The sequence below is a fragment of the Argopecten irradians genome, chromosome 7 (assembly GCF_041381155.1).
Source record: "Argopecten irradians isolate NY chromosome 7, Ai_NY, whole genome shotgun sequence".
NCBI lineage: Eukaryota > Metazoa > Mollusca > Bivalvia > Pectinida > Pectinidae > Argopecten > Argopecten irradians.
This window is the reverse complement of record NC_091140.1, coordinates 28,262,780-28,283,536: the sequence shown is the minus strand read 5'-3', so window position 1 is coordinate 28,283,536 and position 20,757 is coordinate 28,262,780. Positions and strand designations below refer to the sequence as shown.

The 20,757-nt window shown below is 33.8% G+C and overlaps 1 protein-coding gene across 1 annotated transcript in view; it reads right to left on the bottom strand.

Moving 5' to 3' along the window:
- LOC138328046 (glutamate receptor 1-like) overlaps positions 1-20,757 on the bottom strand; it is a 68,292-nt gene that overhangs the window by 24,640 nt on the left and 22,895 nt on the right. The window contains exons 3-7 of the mRNA XM_069274640.1: positions 16,687-16,926; positions 9,605-9,783; positions 3,397-3,450; positions 2,273-2,500; positions 1,725-1,829 (exon numbers count right to left, since the gene is read on the bottom strand). Coding sequence (XP_069130741.1) covers positions 1,725-1,829; positions 2,273-2,500; positions 3,397-3,450; positions 9,605-9,783; positions 16,687-16,926 — 806 coding nt within the window. The remainder of the gene's footprint in view (positions 1-1,724; positions 1,830-2,272; positions 2,501-3,396; positions 3,451-9,604; positions 9,784-16,686; positions 16,927-20,757) is intronic.

Below are 20,757 nucleotides of genomic sequence, written 5' to 3'. Positions count from 1 at the left end.
TAAAAGTAAAACTTCATTTTTATGATTGGACTCGAAGGTCATTAAAATATATCTGCTCGGTTATATATTGTAACTGTTCTTGGCGATATCATGCCTTGAGGTAACATCAACATGTCAATGTTCCCTAAAATGATCGAAAAAGCTAATGGATAAAAGTAAAAGAAGATTTATTTTTCAGTATTCCTATCAATCGAAACGGTTATGTGTACTTAACGGGCTTCAATAAAGAATGAAAATCTTTGACAAGCACTAGTACAAATGTACTGTTTGAAATACAGTAACCAGTTATTTTGGCGAGTCACAGATTTCTCGATGTCTGCTTAATTATTGAAAACAATTGTTGTTCTTGATTTGTAAATAAAAATACAACATCATTTTGCGATTATTACTGTCTCGCGAAAGCTTGAAAATATCATTTCCGCGAAAACTACCGCAATGCATTAACATACTGATCCAGATTACGTATTACTCATTACAGATTACGTATTACTCATTACAGATTACGTATTACTCATTACAGATTACGTATTACTCATTACAGATTACGTATTACTCGTCAATTTACGTATTACTCATTACAGATTACGTATTACTCATTACGTATTACTCATTACAGATTACGTATTACTCATTACAGATTACGTATTACTCATTACAGATTACGTATTACTCATTACAGATTACGTATTACTCATTACAGATTACGTATAACTAATTACAGATTCAAAACACACAAGTAAAAAGAAAGAAAAAACCACTCGATCCTCCTCAATCCTTCTTCTCACTTCTAACGTTTTCAATAGAAATTGATATTCTTTTGAAGGCACCATCAACGATGAAATGTCGACGACCTATGTTGCGAGCCTCATATGTACTGGGAACCTACCAGTAGACGTGAAGGAGCAGTAGTCGTGATTTGGGAACAATTTAATTGTTTGCATCTCATGAAACACATTATTCACACATCAACAAAACATCACCATTGTGAAGTATTCGTCAGTTGCTTAAGACAATCCGAAATCTGGACGTATAGTAGACTATGGTTTGGTCCCAGTAGGGGTTTGAATATTGACAAATACGATTGCCTGATACACTTTAGTATCAATGCAAGTTGTCAACAATGCCTACAAAATAAGGGCCTTACTGCCACTTTGAAAGAAGCCCTTTAACTGACCTGGCCATTCAGAAAGTCCTCCACTGCAAGGGACACCATTGCCTAGTGCTTCCTCCGTATCAGTATGAACACCCTTAGGTGCTCAACTTTTATTTCTAAATATTAGAACGCTGCTCAGTTACCGATTTTGTTCATTTCACAAAAGTCATTTGTTTTGTTTAATGGGAATAATTCACGTGCAACGTGATACCTGATATCGTTCGTGCGAGACTAGTGTCTCTATTAGTGATGGAATGATTCTAGATGATGATATTTCGTACTATCGTCATTTCAGCGGGAAGAATTCAAATAGTTATCTTCCGTCACCAATGGAAATACTAGTACCGAACAAACGTTATCGGGTATCACATGGTACATGAATTAGTCTCATTTAGATTGCCGCCTTCCTGATATAAACTTAACCAATAACAAAACAACCAGTATTTAAGTACATGACCTTGCATAGTCAGGGAATATCATGGCTAAAAGTAACTCCCTGCAAATCTTATTCCATACAACATATCAATTACCCCACGTAATGTTTCTAGAACGTTCTATATTTATAACTTACTGCGTATTTTTCGAATCCGTTGTATTCAGAGAGGAAGATAGAGAAGTTGTCTCGGCGACCCCTCTCATCAAACTCCATGATACCAGTAAGACCTGAAACCTTCATCTGCAACAGGTGTATAAGAGTATATGGAACAAAGCAAGTGAGATGAAACGTCTGGGTCAACATTATAGGCCAAAAAATCACAACTCATTTCATAACTGAAGATTATTTTAAAAGCTTGATCAAAAGGAATTAGTTGGTACGATAATGACCGTGTATCTTGATTTTGAAGTTTAAAATGCAGACAATAGCTCAAATAATTTGTGTTTACAAATATGTAGGTGCTTATTTTCAAGACTGATATTTTTGAAATAGAATACATTGGAATAGACAAAGTGAAAACAACGTAAATTATACTTCATTCCTTTGTGAACTATATTATTTATATGATGTAGAAACTCGGTGGTTAGAACTGCAAGTGAATGCAGAAAAGACTAGATTGTATAACCATTTCATTCCCTAATAGCTGTATGTTATTAAACTCCATCCTCCAAAGCCAGTGATACCTTTTTAATGTTATCTGAAAGCCCCTTCCGTACATCCGTCGCTGAATAATTCTTGAGATTTTCCACGGAGAACCGGACAAGGGAAGATGCATCCATGGCTAAAGACCAATTAAGACGGTCCTCTGCCAAATCGAGTTTGGGATCCATAGAATCGTTCATTAATCCGAACATGGTGAAATTCACAGTCACTTCTGGGAAGTCATTGAAGACATCGTTTAGCTGATCGCCCTGTAAGTAAAATTATCAATGATAAAATAAATACATAAATAAATAATAAAAATATGAATAATAATAAGAAAACAAAATGCTATTTTTTCTGAGTATTATTTATCAATCATTTGTTTATTCAGAATGCCGTGAGTGGTAGTTTGATACAGGCATGTGACTTCATATTTTGATTTTATTATTTAGAACTGAACTATTAGAATATAAGAAAACTAAAAAACTTAACGACAACTCCAAGGGCATCCTATTGATCAGTGAAATTAACATACTTGCGGTGAAATATATAGTTCATGTCCAACACATTTACCACGTTGTCGTTTTTTGCCAGAGTATTATCTAATTTAACAATTAACGGTACACGCATGCGTGATAATCTGGTTGTGACTTCATGTTGACATTTTCAAAACTATAATGACAGCTGGTATCCCCTCTTTAAGTTAACATGGATTACATCTTTAAGTTAACATGGATTACATAAATCTACAAAAATTGAAGGGAGGTATTGAGTTTACGTTCTCTTTCTCCGTATTTATGCTTCTGATTTAAGGAAATATGCACGGAGACATTTTGATGATATTAGATGTGCTTTGATTGTTCTCATTGGCTAATACATGGTCACGTGTATTTCGATATGAAGTATATCAGTTATCAAGCATTTTAGAAACACCGAGTTAATTTGTGAACGTCATTGCCCAAACGTTGAGTTCTTCAGGGTGGTGTCCTATAGCTAACTTTTTTCTTGTAATTAACAAGCACACCAGGTAATTGGTTTACATTTGTCAACGAAATTACATATATAAGACTTAAAGACCTTTGTTTCGGTCGATATGGTGTAATACCACCCTGGTAGAATCTAAAATAATGCCTTCAAGAATGATCTCTTTTACCAAAATACGTACAGGATCGTAAAAGAACCACTCATATGGTGTCGACAGCATTGCTAAACTGCGTGCCTGAAAATAAAAAAAAAAACATTTTAAAGAAAGCAACAACCAAACCAAATAACAATAAATGCAATCAATCGACAAGTATATAAGTATATTGGTAAAGAAATGCATTCTTTTGAAAAATAATCTGGTATATCGAACATCCAGCAATAAAAGCAATCGACATATAAGTATATTGGTAAAGAAATGCATTCTTTTGAAAAATAATCTGGTATATCGAACATCCAGCAATAAAAGCAATCGACATATAAGTATATAGGTAAAGAAAAGCATTCTTTTGAAAAATAATCTGGTATATCGAACATCCAGCATCTGTATTCGTACATAATCAGGAATGTTTAATTAAACTGACAGGAGAGGTATGGATTCGAAAATTGATATTTATTAAGTATTAGCATGGCTATATTAAGGGACTGCGATCGTGTAAAAAGGCTTTTTAGGCCCAAAAAGTGCACAGAAATGAGACTAATGACCTGTGATGACCTCTGCCACTAAACACACAAGCCATTTCTAGTCTACTTGAAAAGTACGCTGGGGTGGAACTGTTAATGAAGTTCAGGACATTACCATTCCCCGAAACGCATGATAGCACAATTGTACCAATACATTGTGCAATCCATTTTCGTTGATGGATATATGAACAGCGATATTTCAAATAATGTTAATCGATGCGTTATTAACGTATTGAATGAGATTTAAATGTTTACAGTATTATGATCATAATGACCATTGTGATATCTATACTTTTAAGCGCACCCATTATATGTTCGCTGTATTGTTATTAAGGTCTAGTTGTTTCGCTCTTTGTAGTTGCTCATATTTCTATAATATGCCATTAGTAAACGGAGAAAATACAAACAAATTGTTAGAGAGAGACAAAATTGATGGCTTCTTTTGTACGGGACAGATTTATTTTGTTTAACACACTATCGCCATTCGAGTGCGGTGTGTGCAAGGATGTTCCAGACGACAACGGAATACATGTATTCCTTTCGTGTCTCCTTAAAATAGATATACTCTAGACCAGTTTTTAGCGCATTATCATTGTGGTATACCAATGACACAAACCTGTTGTCCCAATCCATGAATGCTGTTACTTTCAACAGCATTCATGAATTTCTAAGCGATAAAGCAGGAGAAGAATAGATAATTGCAACATGGTCTCAAGATTTTCTTACAAGAGCATAAAATATTTACTCTACCTCGATACTCATTATTTGAATCCTCTTTATGGATTTAGAGTTTTAATAGAGCTCTGTTATTTTTGTTATTTGTTCAAGAATTTGGGTCAAAAGATTTCTTTATTGGAATCGAAAGAAGAGCCCAACAAATCACTCTTGACATAAGGCAGCATAATTATCGAAATGATTATTTTTCCTCGACACTTTCGGCATTACAAACGTCTGATTAACCTAGTGATCAATCAACTTCCGGTTAATAATTCATTGTCTAGTCACATCAATCACAAGCGTCTTGCTGCACTAGTCTCATTTCTACAGATGGCTTTGGCAAGTATATTTGGTAACAAAACACGGTTTGTACGCTATGTTTAGGGTTTCCTTTTGTAGAAATGTATTATTGTAACAATTCAAAGGCACCATATCAAATTAAAACAATTACTGCAAACCTTTAATTTTGGCGATATCTAATTTTAGCGTAAATTGATTTTGGAAGGCCTAGCGTAGTGACGAACTCGCACCTCCATAATAAAAGCAAGTATAATACAATAAGCGTAAACTTATTTTTATCGCAATTGTTTAGCGCGAAAAATGCTTTGAAATATGATAGTATGTAATGGTAATGTTGCTAGTAATTAAACATACGATTTTAAAAAGTTAAAACACGTAAGAGATTCAGGATATCATATATATATAGTGTGGTCCATGATATCCTATGAGAATGGTTGTGACTTAAGGGGATACCGCGAAGAGGTTTGTTACTTCCTATTCAAATTAAAACCGATATAAACTCGCCTATACGAGACAGTTTTGTTTTACTACGGTGAAATATTTACAGTAAAATAATAAGGTATTTAAGTTCAGTCGTCAATCACGCCATCCACATTAAGTAATATATTTGTTTTGTATGACTTAATGTTGGATGATAAAGCTCTCTGTTCCTGAAGACATTCACGTTCCGCCTTTTATACACGATTTATTGTAGAAATCAAGACGGTTTGTTCCGAACAGATAACAATGCCGTCATTAATTACAGCAATTTTAAACGATTTAGTTTAAATATAAAAATTGAAATGTATCCGTTTTAGTAGTTATTTTGAACTTATTTTACAATTGTATCCATAATGGGAAATTGGTCAGATTTTAATGCAAAATTTATGCTATCGTTTAACGCCCGTATTGAATCTAACACCATACCTACTGTAATAAATAAGAAGTCCACAAGGAAATGTAAAATATGGTTATGGTATATGTGACAGACATACACTGTCATTAGGAAGTGAAATATACTCTTTCCGTAAATAACAATAAGACAAAGTACATTGCAAATACAATGCATATGTCTACTTTCAATTAGGAAACATTATCTATATTATTAACTTTCGAAATTCAAATAGCTGCATATCACCATTTTAACAGTCGGTAAAAAATCTAATATGACTTATAAGAAACTATGGGAACCTGAAAACGCAACGAATTTTGTCAAATAAATATATATTATTTCCATTTAACATTAAATACCGAAATGGCTTTTAATTAAAAAAAAGGAACTGTGAAACATAATTTTGAAGAGTCATAAATCTGTTATTGTCCTAATATCCTAACACTAGGTCTCGCGGCAAAACAGAGAAATGCTTCTTCTTTTTAAGATAAATTTAGATTGGGAATCGTTTTTTGACGTTGTAACTTCATCCTCATATACAATGAAGATGTTTCAGTGCTATTTATATTTTCCATTTCTGTTACGGACATGCAAAGGGTTTTAAATTTTGCACTTCACTGTAAGGCATCCTGCAAAGCATTGCATAGAAACAAAACAATGTCGTGCAATGAATCAGATATGGAACTACAGTAGTATATCATATATACCATTATGATAGATAGAACCGCTTCTGTAGTAAACCTTCATCAGTAGCACTCATTTCCTTTATATCACTTTCGGTTTGACACCAGCTATCGTCTTTATTGAGATGTATACGTTTACTAGCATGATACGTATATACATTAGTGATAGCAAATAGCGCGTGCGGGGGTGATATGCAGCACGTGCGCCCGTGTACCACCCCAAATTAATATCCCAACAACTTCGTGTATGTAGCTATTTACCTTTCCATCACGTGCAGTATGTTTGAATTTTAACGCGATAATCGATAACGATGAACAGATAATCTTGATTTATGTGTCGTAGGTAAAGGGGTATTTAAAATTGATATTGTTTATAATTTCATGTTTGGAATCGCCATTGGGATAATAGATAAAAAGTCAACACAGTCGTGAGTCACTGGTACGAAACCGAATCGATCTATTGTTGTTGATATCTCTAAATTACAAGACAAATCTGTATGTGCCGCATATGTCACTGACAAAATATTGCTGTACACAATTACGCCCTGCATGACAGCATTTCAACTGGTCGCTTGTGTTGTTGAAAATCAGTAGATACAATTGCCAATATCATTTGGCCGACAGACACATCTAGTGTTCCGACCAGTTTGGTTTATTGTGCTCTTGGCAGAGTCGGCGAGAGAGGACGTATGGAAAGGACACTTTAGGGATGCATAATTAGCTATCTATGGTAAAATCAATGAAGCGATGGCCCAGGGATTTTCCGGTGTTTATTTATCAGAATGTTCACCCTTTTTACTACAACGCTTGACTCAGTACACAGAGGAAAGAACGGACAATACTGGTACATTCAGTTGATGTTAAATAATGATATATCTATATACAGTAAAACCTGCATTAGCGACCACCTTTGTATAGTGACCACCTGATTATTAAGACCGTTTTTCTAGGGTCGCAAATGACCAATTTCAACTCAATTTAACCTGTGTATAAAGACCAACTGGCTATAAAGACCAACTTCCTATCCCTTGGTCTTTATCGGCAGGTTTGACTATATATATATATTTGTGATATGAAGCAATAGAGTTTTGAGTTATACAGAACAAATAGATATCAATGGATGTGATCAAGACGATATAGAGGCCATTTTTGCATCAAGTACATTAAGAAAGTTCGCTGTTTGTTGACTTTGAAAGACAAACGAAACGAAAGCTAGTAAAATCATCCAGTATACATTATGAAAATCTTTCATGATATTTATTTTGCCGAGATGATTTACAACAATTGTGATAAAAAATTCCATTGATTAATTAGAAATCATTGACGGTAAAATCTGTAGCAACAGAATGAACGTATCTTTCATGAAACAAAGTGGACTATAGGGGTATAGAAAATTGACTGAAAGGCATAAAAAGCTGACGTTGCAATTTTGACATTATCAAGTTATAACGGGGTATATTTGAGCATATTTGTTCCATTAAAACGATTCAAAAGTACAATTTAGTTATAAATCTACCCTAAATTAATGTAATCTAGGTTTTTATGACAGGTATCTTGATGGAATAAAGAATGCGCTCCCTACAACGTATCACCTGGTCGCATCATTGCTACACTTGTATCTTTTACAGTATACTTGTTAACTTTTGCGGTGTTAAATTGCGCGATTTGCTGTTTAGAAATTGTTCGATGGGAAGCATTTTCGCCAATCTTCTTTGTGACCTTTGAACTCGCTATTTACATGAGTGTGATATGTAGAATCATGCTATTTTAGAAAATTTCGCCAGGTACTGAAGTTCGCAGATTTGGGTGAATTCGCTATTTAAGCGAAATTAATATACCGCGAAAATCAGCAACTGTACGGTATATTTATTTCATATGTCATTGCTTAATAGGTTGAGTATGGGAATTTTGTTGTTTTAAAATCTCTGTATTTCTTTTTTTCTGTCATATTCAATTTGAATAATATCAACTGATGGGGTATACCGTCTCAATGTGATAGTCAAAAATACAATGTACTACCAGCAGACAGATTAATTTTATGTAATTTTCTATACGAAACAAAGTTATTTCAATCCTAGCGCAGTTTTTCGACGCAGACAATGATGAAATCGATAATATTCGTGTTATAAACAAAGTAATGCAATGTCTAATAGTTAGAAAATGTTCAGCGAATTACACCAGAGCATTTTAAATGGGCGCATACCAGCAATTGAAACGCGCATGTTTTATATTCTTGGTTTATACATTACAGTGATTTGGGATAGAAAGGCCTTGGAAATCAGACAAATGAATCATATTATCGTCCCTAAATCAACACCGTGAAAAAGGACTTCATTTCGAAACATGTTATTGAGCTTTAGAGCAATTGGAAGGTATTGGCGAGAAGACCTTGACAAGCAGACAAATATGAGACGTTAACGACTATTAAATCGGTGCTATGCATATGCTGAAGCCGCAAAATGTTCGGAACGAATTGTTCTCGAGGGCATCCGTCGAAACATAATGGGTATTTCACAAAGCAAATCGCCGATGAATGCATTTCAGAGTCTACTAACACTGAGCATATCAATAGCAAAATAGAACATTGAAAATATCAACTTGCGAGAAAAAAGTAAATGTCATCAAGAAATTTGTTTGGCGATTTCGACTTAAAGCGGTGTACTTAAATGTGAAGGAGATAAACAGTGGCAGCCAATGGCGCTGTTTTTGAATTTCTAACGGAAAACTATTGTTTGTACGTATTGATTTTTTAATGAAACCAGAAATTCCAAATTCTTTACAGTTACCAAGAAAAATATAAATGTATGAATAACAAAACTCTCGCATGGATACAATTCTTGTATACTGAAAAAGTCAATGATACCCAAGGATAAACAAACAAAAAATCTATTTTTTTAAATAATCTTATGTGTATCAGATTTGGTAATTTTGATACAATTTACTATTATACAATATCGATGATAAATAGTATATTTCATTTCATTTGATTTAAAGTAGATACTTTACGCAAGTTAATATTAGCGAAATGAATGGAATACGAAACTAAACTTTGAATACATGTATATACTAAAGGGTACAGGAAACGAAAGTAATATGTGAAATATACTCAAATAATAGCCCCGTTTCAGCTAACATACCTGTTCCAAGATGTTTCGAGTATTTTCTTTACTGCAAAAAAGAACACTCTTCTGTCCAAAAGCTCTGCGCATGTGCACCAGATGTTCTCTGATTTGTGACGTCCCGCGCAATTGGTCAACTCGCCACGACTTGACAACAAGGTCATGATTGGTCAAGAGCTTTTCAATAATGGATACACCTAAAAAATAATATTTCAAGATAAAAATGACCTCAACATGCTCATTCTTATATAACTGACAAGGTAAAACAAGTACTAAATGTGTGTGCTTTAACAAAGTCGAATCCGGTCAAACAAGCGCTCCTTGTACATGTTATAGACACTACTAAACACTGTGATATAGTTATTTGGAGAAAGAAATATTTACCGAACCTTGTGAACTTACTTACCTGAAATGTGCATTCTTTTTGCATATTTTGGCCGAATTTACAAAAAACACAACAATTTACAACTCAACAGTTATACCTAAGGTTAGCCCTGGTAAATACACATTTTTATCAACTTAGTTATGAACAAGTAACGTAAGTGAAAAATTGGAATTTAGAATATCACTAGTTAAAACAGGATCTAAAACCTTAACTTAGTAAAATATTTGAAAGAGAAACTTCTTTTGAAAAGTTAGTAAAATACTCTAGAAACTCATAAAGCAGAATATATCTATTTAATCTTTTATTCCGTCATCATAAATGATGCAACATTACACCTTTGTACAGGTGATAAAGCAACAATGATTCACCTAATGAGGAATATTTATTTCGGCGTTGTTTCATGAAAGAATAATCAAAAGTATAAATAGTTCAGTAGAAGTGCATTGTTTTTCCCTAATAGGCTACATCAGGGCCTCAATTGGGCAATACGTTTGACAGTAACGCGGATTTATATGATAACAATAGGACTGATGTCATTCCCGACAGCCAATTATAGCTCTATATCTAATAATAAATTCATAACAATCTTAACTGGTCGTAACAATGGCCGTTTATAGTCTCCAAAGTATTAAATATGGTATGAATGGTCAGTGTCCGTGACAAACAAAGCCTCACAAATACCGTACTATCTCGGAGGGTGAGCATAATTGGCAGTCATAGTCTGTTGTTGTGTGGAATAGTGTTACACGTGGGGAATGTTTAATGATTGATCCTTCCGAGGTCATTCTAAGGTGTTGTGATATGACATTCCTGAAAAGCGCACCAATAAACCCAATATACGACATTGCTGAAGAACGCAATACTCCTGTGATCTATACAGATTTCTGTCGCAAAGTGTTAGATTTGTGTACGTCTTCAACTCCCAGGCATCACCTGTTGAAGAACTTTCTTTTTATTTTACTTTGTACGTGTTATAAACCCTAAGTTTTGCAGGCTGTTGTAATAGTGATGTGATTATCATAAACTTTGTTTCATATTTTGGAGTTTTGGTGATTTACTGGTGATTTAATACGGTCCAACACTACGTGGACAAAATACATTTAAACCAGACAAGAACATTCCAAAAACAATTGTACAATTCTTGACATAATCCTACTGTTTTTGTTGTTGGAGATATCGATTGTTGAGGAAACCAAAGACATTTTGTATAAAGTCTTACGCTTGTTTGTTTCATTATTTTAACGTCCTATGAACAGCCAGAGTCATGTAAGGCTTACGTGTATATTGACAAAGTGCATACCCAGACACCTGACATGTTCCTACGACAAAGAATTAAAATGATAATTAGTATGACCTTCGGATACCTTATACATGACGTAAGGTCATCAATATTGATACAATACTCAGTACTTTTCAGCTACATTTGTAAATATGTTTCTGCTGCTACATGAACCATAAGAGCTTTGTTAACATTATCGACAGTTTCCGAAGGACGTAGAATTTCTTTGTTTGGGTTTCGCGTCAATTTCAAAAATATGTTTTCCTGTTCTCTACTGTTAAATTCCTTGTTAAAACACCAAAATTCCTTGTTAAAACACCAAAATCAAGCAAACATCTTTTTATATGATTACAAAAATATAGTGGCTAGTGGCTACGTGAACTAATCACTAGGTAGTATAGTTCTATTTTACAACGCACCGGTACACTGATCTCCGTGCGATGTGTTGTTGATAAGTAATTATTCATTCAGGCAGAACAGATGTTGATTTCCTCCCTGGAGATTAACATCTCGCATTGCTGCTTTGCATGTTCATCAAACAAACACACAGCTAGTGTCAGTATATGTCTGCACATTGATCTAAAATCCATCTCACTGACTGAATTATATATCGATAATCATATCACAGTTATCAGAGAGTAAAGGGAAAATCTAATTACAAATTAACCCCTGAATATTGACTAGCGTCCGGTGATTAATGTCTCGATACCTCATAATTTATCAACAACATCAATTCCGCCAGCTGATTTCTGATTTATATAAGCATGTGTGACTCTATTGGCATACATGTGTTTATAAGATACATTGTTTATGCTCAATGATGCATTGTATGGCATCCATATATATGTTAAATTTAAAGATGCTCCACCGCTGACAAATGGTATTTGTTCACTATCAAAAACAGGAGGAGAGTATTTTTCTTCAGTTACAAAAGTTACTTACTTAACACCATTACCACCGTGAAAAAAAGTTTGAGCTTCTAATTCTGATTCAAGTTAAAAATATGAAAAATAATTAATTGCATCCCGAAAAAATTTCGTGGCAGTATATCCTATATGGAATGAAGTAATGAATGCGCATGCACCAAAGGCGAAATAAACTATTTTATATTATTTTTTGTTTTAATTAGGCATATATATACACGATTAAACACCAATTATTGTTCAAATGAAGAATACCACTTATGCCTTGTCTTGTTACAAATGTATGAAATATGACCTAAGTTAGCTGCTACATGGGAGTGGGTATAGCGTTTTACACGTAGATTTAACACATATCAAGGAATCGAAATATGCCTGTATCTCAAAATGGCAATGACCTATGCTAACCTATATTAACACTCCAAAGATTTTTAAAGAGGAGAAAAAAGGTATGAGGGAGTTATATTTTATATCAAACCGAAGAAAGCTAGTACACATACAGTCAAACATCGTTAAGTCGAAAATAAACTTCGAAGCTTCGAGTGTGTTTGACGAATAAATATTTATAAGTTTTAAATGTATCTTTGAGGATAATATTTGAAAGTAATTCATGCGTATAAGCATGTTTGATTCGACATTTGACATTGATCCAGTCACATTTACCGCAGCCTCGTTATATTCGAGTGTCGTGTTGCGCTCTTTGCGCCTTATTGCATCGAGCCGATATCGATGTAACATCATTTGACCCTTAACAGCCTAACGTCGAGGTGACGATATCTAAATATAAAATATCAGAAAACGTGTTATTCGGTTGAAATAATGGCATACGGGTCGCCTGAAATGTATCACTGAGTCTAATTTAACGACAGCCATAGCTTGGGAATTTGACATTGATAGATTCCATAATTCACAAGACTGCTGGTGTGTTTTATTTCGTATGGACCTCAAGGGATTTAGGGAACTACTGCCAGGAACCGAAAACCACATCCGATGCTGATATGGTTTGAATTTTTTTTTCTGAAAATGAAATGCTAAAGCTTAATGTTCTTGCATATCGAATGGAATCATTTGTATAGCGATATGCTGAATTCGGACACCGTCAAACTACCTTCCGCAATAACCCGTCAAAAGCTTATATAACAAATCCTTTTATTATGATGGGCACGTAACAGATAGTCTACTCAGCCAATCAGAAGTTCCCATTTCTCACAATCCGGCTCATTATAAATTAATAACTTTTTCACACTAATGCAGAGGAAAATATTGATGAAAGTCGGTTAGATTTCATAGGTCTATTAGTAAAACTAACCAATCATTAATCCGTGTCATGTAATCATTATGAAATCAAGTTGGTGTGAATAAAGATTTATTGAATTGTTTTAAACTATGACTGTAATGATATACTTCCGTGAAAAACGAGTATGTATTTATTGGTGAATATGTCACTTTTATTTCCAACAAATCATTTTATGATTTTGATAACTTATCAATAGACATATTTGAAATAAATAAATAAATAAATAAATAAAATAAAAATGAAATAAAATAACTTAAAGTTATATGTGCCGTAACTGGGCGATAATTTTGACATGCTATTATTTCATCATTAATTGATTAAAAATGAATAAAGCTGTAAAAATCATTCAAATGGCTTCAGATGACGTATAAACGTTAGTTATAACACAGAAATGTTGTACTGTATTTGTTTAAATGAAAACATACCTGCAGAAGTCACTTTACAATTACTAAAAACATTGTAAAAATGTGTAATGAAATTGTAGACCACAATTTGGCTCATTGGTCTGACCGTATGTACTAATTTCACTTCACTATTGATGTAAACAGTACTGCCAAAAATCATTTTCAGCTCTTATTTGTACATGTACATTTAAAACATATGCATTGAGAGCACTGTAATTTTCAAAAAGGTTGGTAAATTGTGGTGATGAATAGCATATTAAAAGCTCATCTTGATTCGTGAGTATGAAAAATACGGCACATATAACTTTAAATGAAAAAATTAAATAAGAAATAAAAGATTAAGAAAATAATAAAAGGAACATAATATATAATAACTCTGATAAGATTAAACATTCATATTTTGCGATTACCACAATTAGAGGCCAACCATTGTGCGGTTACTGTATTGACTTTTTTTCTCTGTCAAAGAGCGCTAATCAAAGAATAAAAGAAAATTAGATGAACAAACTTTTGAAAGCCGTATAAAATAATTATAAAATGAACGCAGCTGTTTAATAAAAGATGATTGCATTGTTTTTTTTAAATCTTGCAGCTGGTTCGTGCTGTCACAAGTTTATATGAAATTCCTCGGCGACGATGTACCTTAACTACTATATTGTTATCAACCATGATGGACATAACACAGCTTGTATAGAGATAACCACCCACATACCAAACCCATCAAATCATTACCTCATCTATTTTTATAGAATTGTGTTATTTTTGACCATATGGTAATTAAATTAAAAAGAAGCGGCTTGGTAGTAGCTCGTATGCGTCCTGATGTTATTAATAATTACAAATTCTATACCCGCCCACGTAGCAATTTTAATATACATTCTATAAACTTAGCTATATTTGCGTGTGATTTAATTTTTGCGTATTTACCGGACGAAATAGAGTCCGCGAAAATGATTCAGCTTGAAGGATTTTAAGCTGTAAATTGCGAAATTTTATAGTCGCGAAAAAGTCGTTATGCAAGAAAACGCCTAATTAAGTTATCGCGAAAATAAGTCAATTTACCGTATTTTATAAATTTGAATTATTTTTTCCTTCTCATGTTGAAAATATATGACAATAGTTTTATTGTTGAGTTGGGGAGTATATGTGTATTTCATAAAGATGGCAGTTGAACTCTGCTACTCGAAATGAATGTTGGTATTATTTCGAAAATATCGTAATGCAAAAATCGTTAATTATTGTACTTTGGATTGTACTTTATGGGAATCAATAGATGTATCAATTAAAAGGTCATTGTGAATATTTACTCAGTCTGATAATATTGATGAATTCATAACGTCAAATGACCACCCCAGAAAGTTAACTCAGACTTAAACAATATTGATTTGCCCTGGTCAGCTCTAGTAACATATTTACACAGGGGGAACATCAGAGTCTTCTCAAATAAAATTGGTCTCAAGCGTCGTAGTGAGTGACCCCACATTGAATCCCAATCAATCAACCTTTGACAGCATCCACGTGTAAACATGCGAACATGGTCGTTTTAGATGATCTCTCTAAAATGACGTTTCTACCCATTGATATATAAAGTGTTTAATTTCAAAAGCTTTTTACACACTTAGAACTAGTTTCACAAAAACGGAACATTCCTAAAGCATTCGAAAATGACATCATCTAGAAATGCCGTTGATAAAAGGATGTTACCAATAGAAGGTCATCGATTATATTTACACTCTGTTAATAAAACGCAGTTAGATGATGTGATGTGATGATAGATAGATATACAAATAAAGAATCTCCTTCCAAACTTGGTGTTATAATGTTGCTCAATGGTTGAAAGAAATGTTCCCAACAAATTATGGTAAAAATAGCATTGGCAGTTGTCAACTCAAACATATTACTGTCGCTAGTAATGAATAATTCTCAAAAAGGTATAATGCCTCTAAATAATATAGTTCAATATAGGTTGGAGTATTCACCCGTCATCATATTTCACATAAAAATAACATGCAAGTATATTTATAAGCCCAGCAATATAACTTCTCGATTACCAAAAAAGGATCGAATTTCACATGGAATGTCGAAGTCACATTAATAACAAGGTTTTATGAGAAGGGTCTTTAGGACCTCTATTTCTAAGCCAATATTCCTTCGTAAAGATTTGTTTTATGTGATATTGAATACCAAGTTCATCACAAATTCTAATAACATTCGTCTGTCTTGCCTTGAGGTTAAGGCGATATTTTTGATATCATATTGCCAGGTCATCAACACCACGAAGACGAGATTTTATAAAGTGCGTTCCGGTACAAATTGGATATATCTGTAATAGAATGCGCCCTAGCTTATCCAATCGAACAGGTTTAAGTGGTTAGTTGTCCGAAGCGTAGCGATCATATCCAAGATAGCGGAACATTAATTCTACGTTATTTTTTTTATCTTACGCCTTACGTTTTACAATCAGGCCGATTTAAGACTATCTCGTGGAAATCACTGACCTACAGTTAACATCTACCCCATGTAATATTCGATTTTGAAACCCAGATATAGATGTTTAGCGATATGACAACGACCCCATGCATTTACTATAGACATAGAACTATATAAAAGTTATGGCATTGTTACAGTGTTGCATCACACATTTCGTTAAAAATAGTCCAGTATGTATTAAAATTACCGTTAATTTTAGATTTCAATGGTCTTCAGATGCGTCCCATTTTTCAGTGTTATATACTTTCTCTAAAATAAGAAATAAAACAAAATAAACAAACAAAACACAACAAAAACAAAATTAAACATCCAAACATAAAATTACCTTTGTCATCATCGTAGAACAGGCTGACCTTTTCCCACTTATAGAAGTTGACGATGTCAAGAATAGACTGTCCGAAATCTGATAAACGTGGCAAGATCTGAAATGTGTTGTTAAGTTTGCTTTTCGTGACGGCAGTTGTAGATAGGTACGGGATTTTTAGCTTCTCTGTTACCATGGCAATGGCGTCGTCATACGGGCCTATAACCACGTGGACTTCGGCTTTCTTTAGTTTCGACATAGCTGTAAAGTAAAAAGGAAATTACGTCAACAGCAAGTAAATAACGGAGTGAAAACGTAGCCTGACATGTCAGTACATATCACAAAGATAGACGCCAATAATATGTTGGTATTTAAAAAAATATTGACAGTGGTCGAAACATTCTGCTCATCTCAGAATATGTACTGGGATACTTTGTGCTGAGAAACTCATGTCTCGAACAAGCGACAGAATTCCGATGCTTTATCAAAGGCTAAAACGTGGACGCGACCACTACATGTCAAGAAAACAATGCAAATTGTTTGGACTATAAGGTGCAAATATTCATAAAATTTCCGTAGTCTACCTGCAGGATTACGGCAATAGTTCACCTACTAATTCATATCAATTGCCCAAGTTCAATCATACATATAAAAAGATTTATATTTTTTTTTCTTCGGAGAATAACTTTTATTCCAAAACAGCAAAATCATCAACGTTCTCCGACCGTCGAAAATAATAAATAGATTTACAGCAGTTAATTCAATGTTATTAAGGTACAGTTTTTAAATTTTGGGGGTATGAAACGCGATTTATTCATGGGAACGTATTTGCAGTTGTTTATTTTCATCTCTGTAGCCTTTGAAAGCGTCATTCATGTGACAGAGTATGCATTCTGTAACTGCATATTAAAGAGCTATCTGTCGGTAGGTATTAATTGTGACGTCATGTGTTAGCGGGAGTATCATCATACGCTTTAGAGACAACAAAATAATGACGTCATAATGGCTACCTGCCAGCAAGGGAAGCAACTCTGCGATATGCAAAGACAGAATAAAACTGGACTCTAGTCAAATACTTGAAGAATGCAGCACGATTTCAAATACATGTATATATCTTCAGGATCATGTCGACCGGAATGTGTTTTTATTGTCAAAATACCTACATTTAATTCTGCAATTCAAATAACATCTATAAAAAGTTTGGTTGTCTCCAAAAACAACATTAAAAGTGATATCGATTTGCATTCCCACAGTGGCACGTTTTAATGCAGTTTTAGGAACAAACACATATCTATAGCGGATATTTGAATTTTCCACCTGCACTCTAATGAAGTCTTACATTGACGCGTTTCACATTTGAAAAAAACTAAAAGATTTCCTTTAGCGGAAGGTCTGAATTCAATAACCAAACGTCAATAAATCTGGTGTTATTAGAAGAGAAGTCTCGTTTACGGGTTGTGTAACCAGAACAGGAAGTATATGAGGTCTTACTGGTAGACAATTTGATTGTCCAATCTGGAAAAAAACACACGCTGAGCAAGAAGCAAAACATACAATTGTAAGGTTTTAAATTGATATTCCTATCGTGACTCGAAAAACCCACTTCGAGTTAAGGTCAAGAGTGCCTTCAACAGATTTACAGTCCAACCGTCTCGCGCATGATATGAACAATTGAGAAACACTCCATACATATTAAAATATAAATATTCAGTGCAGTAGAGATTTTGAAAACCTATTGTTGTTAGAATTTTTAAAGAGGGTTTCAAGTATGTATTCTCTTGGTGAGGTGTTCTAACGAAATGTGTATAATGAATTTGATATCTTCAAAATTTGTTTCGGTTTTTATCGATATATCTAAAATGATAAATACAAATTATACATATGGATGCAAATGCCGTTCGCAGTGCCGTGAGGCATGCAATACCTTTTTAATTGAATACCACCATGCACTCTGAATGTGGGCTCTTTTAATTTCGTTCAAGGAGTTCGGATTATATAGGTCCTTTGGGATTCGCAGTTTGATTTCGGGGGAAACGAAACTTCAGACGAAATAAACAACACAGTGGTTAAGAAGCACGCGAACGCTGCTGCAATCCCTCACGAGACGACAATCAATGCAATGTCTACCCGTTTGAACCGTTGCCTCGGTCAACATGCACGCTATGATGTAGGTCAGAGCGCCCCGATATATCACAGCTGCCCGTATAGGCCAGCTTGAGCGTTCGCTTAGGTAGAACTGCCGGAGTACTATTTCATTCCGCCATCGACTTTGATAAATTGTATATCGGGTTATATAAACTGGCATCTCACACATGTCGAGCCCCCCTAAAGATTCTGGTAACTGACTCTAATGTTGTGTGTACTCTGAACACACTTGTTTTGTCTTTAGCGTGTAACCGAATTCAAAAATATCAAATTTAACGATTTATTGGAACAAGAACGAGACTTTAGAGTATATTGCTATTGATGGTAAAAGAATACTACATATTATGAACCGTTGACAGTTGTCTTTTAAACAAATCTCAAATTGATGAACCAGGGCCTTGATTTCTTAACAGAAATTACGACCTAAGAGAAAACTTAAGGTTATTACTATTATGTAACCTATGTTAATAATTATAGATATAAATTAGTTTCGAGAAAACGGAACTTGGAGTTTGTACATAAATCAATATATATTTTTTTTCTAATGGTATAATTTAATTGACAAAAACAAAAACGAATCTTTGTTGTCATTTTATCCTTTTATTTGACAATTTATATATAACATAGTATTCAAAGTTTCTTTGAAGAGGTTTCACATAGATTACAAGTGGTATTGACATTATCCGATTAAATTTGTCTATTATTATATATTTTATGTTCTATATTTGTTCTCACTTCCAAAGGAATTTCTTTAGAAATACTTTAACTATCGAAATAATAAGGCGAGTGATTCTTTGATATATTTACCACATGTTATGAAAGACCTTGCTGCAGTACTAAATATCACTTGTCTAGAACTAAAGAGGTGTCTGGAAAGAACCTCAGACAAATAGCTTTTCCCATTAAAGTAAATATCTAAAGAAATAAAACATTTGTTGTAATGGTCAACTGACATTTTGCGACATTGGTTAAACCTCTTAGCGTCTCGTTAGCAGACAGCAGGGACATATTGTTTAGTCAACTTAGTCTATAGTTTCTTCAGTCGTATTTGGTTTGCGAATATATAGCAATCCCGTTTATGAAATCGTGTAGTACATGTTCAGCAAAGTATGGAAGGTCTTATATGAAATTGGTTTCAGACGTAATCTTACTAAAATCAACCTAATGAAATTCAAATATTTGCATAATCGTTGAATAATTATCATAATAATAATGTAACGTTTTGATGTTATTTTTTATTTCATATTAAACAAATTCATTCTTTTTTAATGTCTCCCTCGACACACATTTTCACTTTTCTACGTGAGTTGAACGTTCACCCATATGAGACAGGCTCTGTAGTTAGTTTCCTGGCCGAGAAACACTAATTCTGAATTAGAATTTTCTGCACCTTCTTAGTGTTCAGCGCAAAGAGAATGGATTATTACTTGACCAATTGTCAGTATGATGTGAGCGGGCGAGGTGTGCTGTTCAGTGTCTTTTGTAGTCTGTTTCAGTAAGATAATACTACACAAAGGAGACACACGACGAACATACCACAACCTTCCACATTACACACGCCTTATACAGACGGACACGACCATCGTTAAATGATCTTAGCTATTAATCTATGGCGTTCAGAATATTCGACCAACCTACCAACCATGTACCCAGATATATAGATTTGATTTGACGCAATTGCCCGGTGTATGATTATATGATACAGTTGTGAACAAAAGTAGCCAATTTGTTAATTCAATTAATTTTTTTTTTCTCACACAGATATCGTATCAAAATAGGCAGATATATGGACATATGTTAAAAAGGAAAGAAAAAAGTGATTGTAAAGGGATTATGAACTTTCCTTTTAATAAATTTCCTCAATGATGTAATGAATTGTTGCTTAAAATCAGCAATGGCATACAAAGTGATGACTGACTTTCCATTATTCTGTGACAAGTAACAAAA